The following is a 13,397-nucleotide window of genomic DNA, read 5'->3' on the forward strand; positions in this document are numbered from 1 at the left end:
AGAACTGCACATGACTTCACAGTCACCAGAATTTAAATGACTTTGGCATCTCTGAGCTATCATCACATTCCCCAAAGTAGATGGTGACCCTAGATGATGCCTATATGATGATAAAGGCATCCTTCTGGAGAGAAAAGCAGGTGAAAGCATTGTCAGGAAAAGTACTCTCTAAGAGAGGTAATAAATACCTAGAAATGTTACACCGACACATTACTTTTCTCATAAATTGGACTAACAATAACACGTTGGGGAATCATATTGGTTCTAGTAATGACGGTTCATTTCTATGATTCCTGAAGACAGAGGTAGCAGAGGAACTGACTCGGTTAAAGCTTAATAAAGCAATGGGCCGTAATGGTATTCATCCCAGAGTTCTAAGAGAACTTAGGTATCGTTGTTGGACCATTAACAGATCTTTTTCCTCAATCTCTTCTAACAGATGACTGATGGACAGCTAATATTGCACCTATCCACAAGAAGGGCAATAAGGTAGAAGTTGGCAATAACAAGCCAGTGAGTTTAACATAAATTGTATTCAAGTTAATGGAATCATTCCTGAGAGAATCACTTAAAAATACACAACTTGCAGCATGGCTTTACTGAGGGCTGATCATGTTAGACTAATCTGATTGAATTTTTTTTACTATCTTACCAATGTTTTGGACCAGGGTGGTGCTGTGGACATAGCATATCCTGATTTCAGAAAGGCATTTGATACTGTTCCACATAATGATCTAATACAAAAGTTGTCTATACTAGGACTTAATCTTTGGGTGGCTCATTGGATATGCAGTTGGCTAAAGGATAGATACCAGAGTGTGGTTGTAAACCGGGTTCATTCTAGACAGAGACCAGTCACTAATGGTGTACCACAGGGCTCTGTACTAGGTCCTATTTTATTTAATCTATATATAACTGATATAACTAAAGTTTTGTTTGGCAAGGTATGCCTTTTTTGCTGATGATACAAAGGTGTGTAGTAGGGTTGATATTCCTGGAGGTGTCTGTAACATGGAACATGATTTGGCATTGCTGTAAGATTGGTCAAAGCAGTGGAGACTGCAGTTCAGTGTTTCTAAATGTAAAATAATGCACCTAGGGAAAAATAATCCCCTGAGCGAGTACAACACTGGGGGTACAGTGTTGACCAGCACTACAGAGGAAAAAGAATTGGGGGTACTTATTTCAGATGATTGCAAAATAAGCAGTGTGACCAGGCAATGGGAAAAGTGAATAGAATTATAGGATGCATTACTATAGCGATCACAAGGAGGAAGGAGGTACTGATTCCCCTAGATCTTTAATGAAACCTCATTTAGAATACTGTGTCCAGTTCTGGAGGCCTCACATACAGAAATATATTGATAAAATAGAACGAGTCCAGAGACGGGTAACAAAAATGGTGAAAGGTGTGGGGGATAAAACAAATCAGAAGAGACTTCAGGAACTTAATATGTACAGTCTGGAGGAAAGAAGGGAAAAGGCAGACATGATTGAAACCTTTAACCACTTGCTTACTGGGCACTTAAACCCCCCTCCTATCCAGACCAATTTTCAGCTTTCAGCGCTGATGCACTTTGAATGACAATTGCGCGGTCATACAACACTGTACCAAAATTACATTTTTATCATTTTTTCCCCCCCAAATAGAGCTTTCTTTTCGTCATATTTGATCACCTGTGCGATTTTTTTTTTAAATGTAAAAAGACCAAATTAATATTTTTTTTTTTTATTCTATTTTCTTTTAAAATGTTATAATGGGTAATTTTTGTCTTTCATTGATGTATGCTGATGAGGCGGCATTGATGGGCACCGATAGGTGGCAGTGATGGCCACTGATGAGTGGCAGTGATGGCCACTGATCGGTTACACTGATAGGCAGCACTTCTAGGTGGCACTGATTTGCACTACTGGTGGGCATTGATAGCTGGCACTTGTGGGCAGATAGGTGGCACTTGTGGGCATCGATAGGTGGCACTTGTAGGCATTGATAGGTAGCACTTGTGGGCATTGATAGGTGACACTTGTGGGCACTGTTAGACTCTATAAATGATTGCCTCTTCCTTTTTGGCACCGATGTCCCTTTAAGATAAGCCAGTGATCGGCTTTTTTTTTCTCCTCCACTGTCAGTGTGAGAAAAAAAAAGGATCACCAAGCTTTTGTTTTGATCATGTGATCAGCTGTCATTGGCTGACAGCTGATCACATGGTAAGGGGCCGAGACCCTGCGACTCGGTGATCACATCACGCTCCACGCACGCCCTACAGGGATCGTGCACAGGGGAGGCTGTCATATGACGTCCTTCCGGGAATTCACATCCGTGCTGTGGCCGTCATTTGGCCATGGCACGGATGTCAGGTGGTTAAAATACATCAAGGGGGTGAATACAGTTCAGAAGAGCAGAGGTAGTGAGGTAACCAACAGTAAATGGCTTCAAACATGCTTTGGACAAACATAGATTAGACAAAATACTTAACGAGGAAACCAAAACACAAAAGAAAAATGGGCAGACTCGATGGACTACTCTGTCTTTTTCTGCCATCACTTTTCTATGTTTCTACTTATCATGCTGTTCTTAAAGCTGAACTTGAGGAAAACAAGTTTTAGATGTCTGCTTTGTAAAAAGAAATCACTTCTAATGATGGATGTCCCAGGTGTGGGGTTGCTTAGTTTAATTCATTTCATCACTACTGTAAGCAGCAAACTACTGGCCCTAAAACTTACAGTTCTTGCTCTCAAACATTGTATATATTTATATTAGTGGGTCACTCACACTACACCTCGTCCATTCACAAAACATTTTGTATTAGTTTCACAAAACAAGTTGCTCTGTTATTGGACGAGGGGAGGGGCAGATGAATATCACAATGAAAAATTACATAAATAGGTCTATTTTAATAGTCTCTGTTTCACACTCACCAACCCATTCCAGAATTCTTAACACACAGAAAGTATTTTCTATCATCGTCATGATGATTTCAGAGGACCTTAGGCAGCCACAGCATAGAGGAGAAGAGGCTGCAGGGTCTGGTCTAGCAGCGCAGAGGAGAGGAGGACAGAGTTAAGCCTCATACACATGGGCAGAATATTGGATGGCATCAGCCGGTTCAGTAGAAACCGACCGGAATTCTGCCCATGTGTACCGTAGCCAGTCCAACAGAAGCTTCTGTTGAAGGGGCATGGCCAAAAAAGGTCTGCCAATCGGCATCTGATCAGCGTTCTCAGCCAATGGATGAGAGCACTGACTGGGGTGTTCTGGCTGGGGGGGGCATCCCCCTGTCAGAACATGACAGTTCAGCCGGGGAGATTGCTGTATTAACATTGCATAGTTAGTACAGCGGCTCCTCCTGAGCTCTCCAGTTTATTTTCATTCAACCTGCTGGGTTGAACGAAAAAAAAAAACCAGTTAGTGTGTACCAGGCTTAAGTAAACGTGCTTCTGAAAGTCTCCTAGACAGAAACGAGTAGTTAATCTTTGCAGTATGGGGGCAGACCCACTGCTAGTGAAGATTTTTAGGTTTCCTTTGAAATATATCCAAAGCTAAAATATATTTTTTGTCATTTTGGACAGAGAATAGTAAAACCCCCTGTTTTTTTAACCATCTATCGAGATTATCCTTTACTTCCTGTCCTGTAGGTACTACAGTAAGTGATAGAAAACAAGTGTCTCCATTAACAATTTTTTCCTCTATTGCTTTTCTGGCAACAGCTCCAAATTTTGGATTTTTACTCCCGAGGATCACTTTGAGTCTCTATAAGAATGGTCACCAGTACAAAGTTTGGCATTAGATACACTTCGGGCATATTTCTAAAGCAGTGAATGTGACTTTCATTATTATTATTATTATTATTGTACAGGATTTATATAGCGCCAACAGTTTGTGCAGCGCTTTAAAATATAAAAGGGATGCAGTACAGTTGCGATAGAAAAAAATACAAGAGGCTTACGAGGACCCTGCTCATAGGGTTGATTGGTGGTGAATCAATCACTGTCATTAAAAACACATATACTAGGAAGATTCACTGGCAGTAGATGTTTGGTGAAAGTCAGATTCGCTGCTTTATAAAAATACAGCCATTGAACTATTAATCCGAAATTCAAAACTTGAAATGTAGTGAAACTCACTTTCTTTTTATGGTGGTTACTGTGATGAGGTGCCGTAGTCTTGGTTTTCTGCAAAAAAAAAAAAAAAAAAGTGGATTTTAAGCAAGATACTTTTCAATAGTTAGTAAGCAGTCAAAGCATCATACAAAAGTACATATACTACATACAATACACTAAAATTAGATGAGCCTTAGATTGAATTTTTCTCTTGCACTATCAGAGGTCATGCTTAGCGTTTTGGAGTTTTCCTTCCTCTTTTATTACTGAAAATGCAGTAGCAGGACTGAGACTTCACTGTTGCAGAAAAAAGAATGAGACTCAACGGGGGTGGTGGCGGGGTGGTGGGGGGGTGGGTTTCCGGGAACTGGGAAGTGTTTTTGGCAAAATCGATTAAGCTGTTGGCAAGTGAAAGCTCTCAATTCAAAATTTTCAAGCTGCATAGGTTAAATCTGCTAGCAAAAAATTGTGTAAAAAGCAGTTTAGTGGATTTGATTTAGTGTTAATTTTTTTTTGTGCATTTAATTACTAGTTGTCTACTGCTGTTTTCATTTTTTTTATTGTTACATTTTTTAGTGTTACAAAAAAATAAAAAATAGTGAGGGGAAGGCAACTGGCACAGATCTATACACGAACAGTATAGAAAGAAGTGTCTGTAACCCACATTATCCATTTGAAGGCCATTAATTTTGCCTTCTCATTAACCCCATTGTGTTTAGTCCAAATAGGGAAATTTTGTGAAATCTCTAGATTTCCTCCGAAATTGTGAAGAAACTAAAACTGTCATTGTTACTCATCCTTAGTGATTAGGTAATGATTTCCCTTTATAGCACAGTCATGTGGTTGGGTTTTTTACTCCCAATGATTAGGACACAAATGCATTATTTTAACCATTATATTATTGATGCAACCTAAATAATAGATTGAGTTCAGTTTTCACATGTCTGCTTTGTTCTGAGGACACGAGAGATCCTTCTTTGTTGGGTAGCCACAGGTGGATCCTTTAATAGGTTTACTGGCCATTCCCAGCAACCTTTCAAGCTGATAATTGTTGACTATGTGCTGGAAGGTCTGGCATTGGGCCACTATTGTGCAGTCCTGACATGTAACATAAGTGACACATTAAGGATATCCCTGATGGTGGATTTATGACTGTACTGTCTCCTTTTATATTGTACAGCATTGCACAAACTGTTGGCACTACATACAACATAAATCTTGAATAAAATTAATATGAGCTTCCTCCATTGTTTTGCATACAAAGTAGCATTTCGCCAAAATATATTTATTCATTGGGTAAAGTTGGGTGGAGTTTTGCTTCAATGGGGATTTACAGCTTTCAGGCACCACAGCAAGGAAGTTTGAAGGCCTAGATTCACCTTCTGCTTAGGCCCTAATCTATCTGGACATGCTTAGCCACAAAAAAAACAGTGGCAGTGTTGCAGTATTTCTACATCCTATACCCTCTGCTAGATTTTCCATAGAAATGTGTAGAGATAGGCAGAAATAGCTATTTCCTACGGCCAGAAAGAAGACCCATGCGAGAGAGTTCCAGATTCTGATAACCAATTATGTACACTAGTGGTATCCAGTAAGAGACAACTCCATACAACAAGCGAGACCTTAAATGGAAACAGGTATATATGTGTTTCCACCTTCATGCATAACATCTTCACCCGGTGCTCAGACTCCTCCGAATTATGAATTGCTTGATTTGCCTTACGGACAAAATGTGTTGACTGTCTTATAGCTACTGTACATGCTTTTTTAATAAAGGAAGATTATTTTTGGATGGTATCCCGAGTGCCGACCATCTTTCTTGTGATCAACAAGTGAGACCAGTGAACTTCTACAGCTATCCTGACCTAAACAACTTGGAGTCCCCAGAACACAAGATTATTGGTAATGGGATTTCAAGCAATGGAGTGGTCTGATGAAAATAAATTTTGTAGGTAGATAGGTGATGTTCCAAATTCCAATGTAGAGAATAACAAGTATGCCCTAAACTCACAGGAGCCCAATTTTTTTTTTTTTTCAGTTTTAAATAGTGATTTTATTGCTGTCCGTGTCCCCACTGGGGAGATTCAACATCTCTGCTTCTCCTGCTGACCATTGTTAGAAATTGAAGGTGATGGGAAATCCGAAAATTTTGGGTTGTCACCAGAACAGATGAGGGGAAATCTTCTAATGGGGACACATGTCCCGGTGACAACTGTCTATGAATGTAAATGTAAACTGTTGGCGCTATATAAATCTTGTATAATAATAATAATAATAATACTATATCCCTTCAGTTCCTGTTACATCTCTGGTACAGGAAGTGAAAACAAATCTCCACACTGGATCATAAGCAGCAAAAAATATACAGGGGTTTAACCTATTCCTTACTTTATCCAACTAAAATAACTATATATTCCTATATTTGTATTGTATATTTCTTACACTATTCATGGAATAGACATTTCCAAATATGTTCAAACAGTGGGTTGAACCAAAAAATTACCAGATTCCCCCATCCACACTTTCAAATCCTCCCATTGAGCTATGGTATTCTGACAGTGGGAAAAATTCCCTGCCAACAGAACACACTGATCAATGCTGCAGTCTATAGCCTGTACTGCTGATCATGCAGGAAAAATGTGACAGGGCGGTTGTACAGAAGTCGATTAGTAGATCGACTTTTGTACAACCACAGCACACATGTTGTAGGGATCGCAACTTGCACAGTCCCTACTGAACTGGCCAAATTTCGATCCATGCATGGCCAGATTAACCCTTATTAGAAAATGGTGCCACAATTACACAGTGATTGAAAGATAAGATGAGCCTACACAAAACATTATAGCCTAGTTGGGAAAATGTTAAACAGAGTGTGTCCAAACCATATCTAAATGCTTCCTATAAATCATGTCATTCATAATTTGGAGAGGAGTCTGCAAGCCTCATGTACACTGCAGGTTTCAGCTGTATCTGTTCACATTGCTATCTCAATCTGTGTACAGACTGTCTTCCCTGACCTCTTAGGTCTGTTTTTAGAATCCAGTGGTGGTCATACATACTTCAATAAATGATTTATTTTCCAATCTGTTTATTCTTTTCTATAGGAATACTCAATCTACAGTGGAAAACCTATTCAATCAATATGATACACACTGAGACGTGGATTTAAATCAGTATTTAGGATACGATCATAGATTATGATCGTAAGTTATCGATTGCATCTTTGGTTCCAGCATGTAATCTCATAATGTGATCAATTTAAATATAATCAAATTGAATGAACAAAGTATCTCATTGCTGCCGACTGATGCAAGGCGATTGATGATTTTTTCACCATGGCTGATCAACTCTGTTTGATCAAATCTGATCTAAATCAATTGGAAGGGAAATTTGGATATATGATTTGAATAAAATTAAAGACTGGATAATAAAATCAAAGCGTGTGTGGCCACCATAACATACCGTACATATACTCCCTCTGAGAGGTCCATCATCTAATGAAAACACATTTCTCCCCACAACCAGAAACCAGAGTAGAAGACAATTCTGGTGTAATTCCCCAATCTCCAGTGGCTGAGTATTGTCAACCAGAAGGAGCATATCCTTACAAGAAGGATATTCTCATTATTTGGTGACCCCCTAGGTAGTAGAGAGAACACATAAACTCTACCTCTGCACTGTCCTTCTCTATGAGCTCTGTTCAATCTTCTTCTACAGTTTCAAACCCTTCCATCACTAGCACACAATTGACATAAGAAAGCACAGATATAAGCATAAAATCATTCAATTCTTTTGTAATGCTAGTCATCTCCACAGTGCTGTTCACTAACTTGAAGGGTTGATATAAAACATTTCTGACCTCAGTTCAACCAGTGTGGAGGACAAAAGATAGCAAACTGGTAATTTCAGTTCATTCAGGTGTTCAGTACATTGTGTAATCACAAGTGTTTTAGGTTAATCATAAGGTACTGGAAATAAAAGCCGTAAGAAGGACAGGTTAACCCCATCTCTGCCATTAACGCTGCAGCACAACCCATGACTGCACAACCCATGACTGCACACAAAACCGCTATCATCAACAATACTTTTATACTGAGCAGTAGAGTTCCTACATGATGCTGGCTCAATTGATCAAGGATAGTTAGACTACATCACAAAAGGGGAACAAAAGTTCAGGCCACTGTTAAAAAAGAAGTTTGGGATTTAGAAAAAAAATATATACTTACCTAGGTGAGCATCGATCTGATGAGTCATAGGAGTGAAGAGTTAACTGAACTCCTGTGATCCACAGGAGAAGTATAGCCAAAATAGCTTTGGCTATACTTCTTCTTTAGGAATGCTACAGTATTCAAAAACATTTTAGATAATTGTGCACTTCCAACCTTGTGGTAACAGTTTGGGTAAAACCCTTTTCCGTTCCAACAAGGCTGTGCTCCTGCGCACAAACCCACCTTCATAAAGACATGGCTTGATGACTTTGCTGTGGAGGAGCTTAAAGAGGAACACCCCAACGGAAAAATTTAAAGTCAGAAGCTACAAATACTGGAGCTGCTGACTTTTAATATTAGGACACTTATCTGTCCAGGGTTCCCGCAATGTCAGCACCCCAGATGATTTTCAGATCGGCTGTCGGGTGCTGCCACCGCCATTCCTGGTAAGGGAAACTGGCAGTGAAGCCTTTTGGCTTCACAGCCAGATCTCTACCGTGCACTCATGAAATGCGCTGCGCTTTCTAATTGGCTAGACGGTGGAAGAAGGAGAAGGGGTGCCGAACTTCCGAGGGAACGGTGTTCCGAGGGAACGGTCTCTGGAAGTAGGGAAGGGTTTTTGGGTGGAACTCTGCTTTAAGTGGCCTACAAAGAATTCTGACCTCAACTTTACTGAACACTTTTGAGATGAATTGGAATGCTAATTGTGATCTAGGCCTGCTTATCCAATACCAATACCTGACCTCAGAAATCTTTTGGAGCAAATACCCATAGACACATTACAAAATCTTGCGGAAAGTCTTAAGAGAAAAGTGGAGGCTGTTATAGGTGCAAAGTGGGAAGGGGGCAACTCCATATTAATGGCCAAGGTTTTGGAATGTGATGTCTGTCAAGCTCAGGCGTAGTGGTGGGTGCCCACATATAGTGCACCTTCTCAATGCTATCATGTTCATTACTTTATACACTGCGTTTTGGCTACAGAGGGTGCAGAGGTTGCAGCCTTCCCTAGGCCCATGTGAATAAGGAGTCTTATGATATACTCATCTTCATTATTTAGCAGTGGTGGTCTTGTATTACATTCTGTACAGAAGAAAGATGTTTTACTTTCTTCTTCACATTCCTTTCTCTTTCTTTTATCCCAGCCACTTTAGGCATAAAAAGCAGGACAGTTCTTGTATGAAGCAAGGGAAGAATTTTGTCCTGGGTGGAGCTTTTTAGCAGTGGCATAACATTTTTCTTAAGCTAATACCATAGCTCCCAACTGTCCCTGATTTTGAGGGACTGTCCCTGTTTTGGAGCAATGTCCCTCTGTCCCTCTCATTTGTCCCTCATTTTGGTCTGATCCATATAGTTGTATATAAAATGCACTTTTTATCTTTCAAAAAGTATTTCCCAGTGCTAAACCTTTAATCTAAATTATAAATTGCTGCATTTGTAAATGTTAAAAGCCAATATAAAAGAATAGGAGTGGCAAAAAAAAAGTCCTTGTGTATTTAATTAACCTTTTTTTGGGTTAATTCTCCTTTAAGGGGGTGTGTCAGGGGGGCATGCCCTATGCCTACATACGTTTTCAAGTAGGTGTCCCTAATTCCCATCTCAAAATGTTGGGAGGTATGTAATAGTAGTAATGACAACTGAAGAATTTTTATCACTGTTGTTTACTGTTGTTTGTTCGTCATACAATTATTAACTGTGACAAGGTTGGTCATATTTCAGGGGGTAATTGTTAGGAGTGATGATGTGATGCCTTAAGTTGCACAATGCCAAGGTACTTGAATAAAAAATAATACTTTTACATTGTTTTATCAAACTTTAGTACGTGTAAGCCCAATGGGTTGTCAAGTGTCAAGATCCCCTGGTTACGTTTTGCCCCAGAACATGTGAGCATCAATTGTGTGTCTGCTTCTTTCCTAAAATGTCGGCGGTCAATAAACTAACACAAAAAGGTTCACATAATTTGTTTTTTTAATAATCATTAAGAAATTAAATCTTGCACCATGCAAAATTGCCCATTTGGTCTAAAATTAAATAAATAGCAAATTGTCATGGGACAAAAAAAACCTACTGAAACAAATCTTCAGAACATAGGGCAGTACCTGAAAAGCTTACAGCTTTGGAAAAATAAAAATAACATAAGTAGCCAGTAGGATAGTTCTTAAATCTGCCCATTAGTAATAAATGTGTATTTATATTTGAACAGTCAATATGTTTGCTGAACAAAATTACTTAGAAGACCATGGCATCCAAATTGTCTGCTGTCTGCTGTGTAATTCGAGGTGGTTTCAGTTTACCAAGTGGCAACATTGAGAAAAGAATTCCTGACACAGAGCCCTGAGTTGACACGGCACACCACACTCAGAGCCCCGACACAGCACAAATCACGGAAGAGGAGGCAGCCAGGGATGACATGTTGTGTCACATGACATGCAGTTAGGGCAAAGGTCTACCACTCACCAGACAGGAATGTGCTACACCACACTTTTCCAATCATCTCTATAATCTATACATCCAAAGGCTAAAGCCATGGATGAATGTGAGCAAGACCTGGCACCAATAATAGCCCCTCTCAGATTTCCCTCAAACCCAATTTTCTGCTAAGACAGTACATTGGCTAAGGCTGGTTACTTAAAGAGAGTCAAAGTTAAAGTGTATCTAAACAAAGGAAAACAAATAATATACTGCGGCTCCTTAGATATGGTGACTGCATTCATTTTCCTTTTTTCCACCTAGTGATCCTGCCAGTAACACACTTCCTGTCCTAGGGTGACAACCCTCACTCACTGTACTGTATCTGTAGAGAAGCAGCCACCCTGGGACAGTAAATGTGTCAGGACTACAGAACACTGGTTCCTTTCCTCGTCTCCATACCATATAGGAAGATTTTCTGTAGTTCACAGAGGCAAACTGAACTACTTGAGATGATCCTGCAGAGTGCACAGAAACTTGAGAGCTCCCTGGGTTTCTGACAAGACCAAATAGATATTCAATAACATGGATAGTAAGAGCTGCCAGTGTATGATGTGTTTATGAGCATACACCAAGTATGAGTATCCATGCACACCCTATATAAAGCACCTTATTAAAAGAGATGTGATGATCAAAATGTGTCGTTGACTCTGCTGGCCTGTTTTTAAAAGTGTAGGCTCTGTATGCTGCAATCTTAATTGCATTGGGCCCGTTCTTGCATGGGAGCATACACTGGTAAACGTTACAATAATCTATGCAGTGAGGTTGGATCAAGATGAAATACCAAGAGCCTATACCTTTAAAAAAGATAGTTACCACCCAAATTTCTATTTTCTAAGCCCTTGTACACACGATCGGAGATTCCGTCGAAATGTTTCCTATCGGACCGTTTTGTCAGATATTCCGACTGTGTGTGGTCTGCATCGGAATGTTTTCGGCGCAATATTCGACGGACCAATTTTTCCAACTTGCCGGTAAAATTTTCGGACAAAATGCTCCTATCGGACATACTCCGATCATGTGTAGCCTACTCCGATGGACAAAGTGCCACGCATACTCAGATCAAATTCCTAGACCAAAGCTATTGGCTACTAGCCTGAACGTAGTCCCGTCGTAACGAAATAACGTCATCACGTTATGTACAATTCGGATTTTCTGATAATTTAGTCCGACCGTGTGTATGCAACATCACTTCCGGACCTCTTCCGGAATTAATCCGTCGGAATTACTTTTTTTTTTTTTTTTGCTGTCTACAACCCATCTAGACTTAATGGCATCACAGGAAATGTGATTATTTCATTATTTTTGGAAAAGCGTAACAGTTTGGCTGATCCTAGACACAGCAATACATATTCATTGATTCCCTGTAATCTTATAGAGCATAAATTCAAAGTAAAAAAATCTCTTACTTTTCCAACTTTTTTTCTGCTGAATAAAATTAGTCTTGCTCTGGGCATTTAAGTCACTTCACATCAAACAGAATTTTTAAATATTCTTCAGTTTGTATGAGAGGCATACAAACTAGAGCATCAGAAATAAATGCAGGGGTACATTCAACCCCAAAATGTTTTAGTAGTTTGATGTTTTAATAGCAATATTTATTTTATTTTAACAAAAATAGTAGGGAAATAATATTTTAGAATATGTAAACCCAAGTTTATCTAAATCCAAGAACAATGTAATAGATTGAAGTTTACCAGTATTTAGATATGATGGCTGTATTTTTTTTCAGGCTTTCGTACTTTTTTTCCACCTAGTGATTTTTTCAGGGACATTCTTCCTGTCCTAGGGTAACAAATGTGACTGAATATACAGTAACTATGGAGGCGCAGAGTCATTACTTTAGAGCAAAAAGAATGTTAGTGATGCAGAATGCTTCTTTCTCCAAAGGTAGGATGTCTATCTATCTATCTATCTATCTATCTATCTATCTATCTATCTATCTATCTATCTATCCTTAAATACATTGTATTTATTTATTTTTTTAATTCATTATTTTGAAAGAAATACTTTTTTTTTCTTCTTTTTTTAATACATTAACACATTTTTGCTAGTATTATCCGCCATAAAATGTATTTAAAGAAGCAAAAATGCCAAAGGCATATAACAGAAATTGGATAGCTTAGTCCACTGTCACAAAAATAAGAAATAATCGTTTTATTTTTTTGGATATGTGATAAAATGAAACATATGAGTATCTTCTGTTTTGGGAAGACTTTACTGTACTACAAAATAAAATAAAAAACTTTTGGCTTTAAATATACAGTAATTTAAGCTAATTGCTACCACCTTTAAAATAAATATGTTACCCATTTTCCTTTAAATGTGTTACATTTTACAGCTTGCTTAAAAAAAAAAAGTTAGGACGGTTTCCCTTTCAAGATATCTGGTAAAAATATGTTCTCAGAAATACGTTAGGGAGGTTGCTTGACCTTTTACATATCAAGTTCCTGATAGAAATGATAGCAGGATTAACAATTCAGTTTTAGCTTGTAACTAAAGACACTTAACCCCAGAGCATCCCTAGTGACAGGGTTGGTGCGGCCCAGGCGCTATAACTCAGGCGAAGAATGGGGCCTTCATTCGGCAGGCACAGAGGCCGAGTGTGCTGACTGTGAAAAC

At 38.9% G+C, this 13,397-nt stretch overlaps 1 protein-coding gene across 2 annotated transcripts in view; it reads right to left on the reverse strand.

The window, feature by feature from the left end:
* The window catches only part of LOC143960587 (uncharacterized), a 169,657-nt gene that overhangs the window by 20,172 nt on the left and 136,088 nt on the right, over positions 1–13,397 (reverse strand). For both annotated transcript variants that reach the window (XR_013270347.1, XM_077469341.1), the window contains exon 4: positions 4,126–4,173. Coding sequence is in view for 1 of the 2 variants with exons in the window: in XM_077469341.1 (XP_077325467.1) it covers positions 4,126–4,173 (48 nt within the window). In the remaining variant the exon portion in view is untranslated. The remainder of the gene's footprint in view (positions 1–4,125; positions 4,174–13,397) is intronic.

Source organism: Lithobates pipiens, unplaced genomic scaffold (assembly GCF_037356315.1).
Source record: "Lithobates pipiens isolate NorthernLeopardFrog02 unplaced genomic scaffold, aLitPip1_a1.2 Scaffold_8, whole genome shotgun sequence".
Taxonomy (NCBI): domain Eukaryota; kingdom Metazoa; phylum Chordata; class Amphibia; order Anura; family Ranidae; genus Lithobates; species Lithobates pipiens.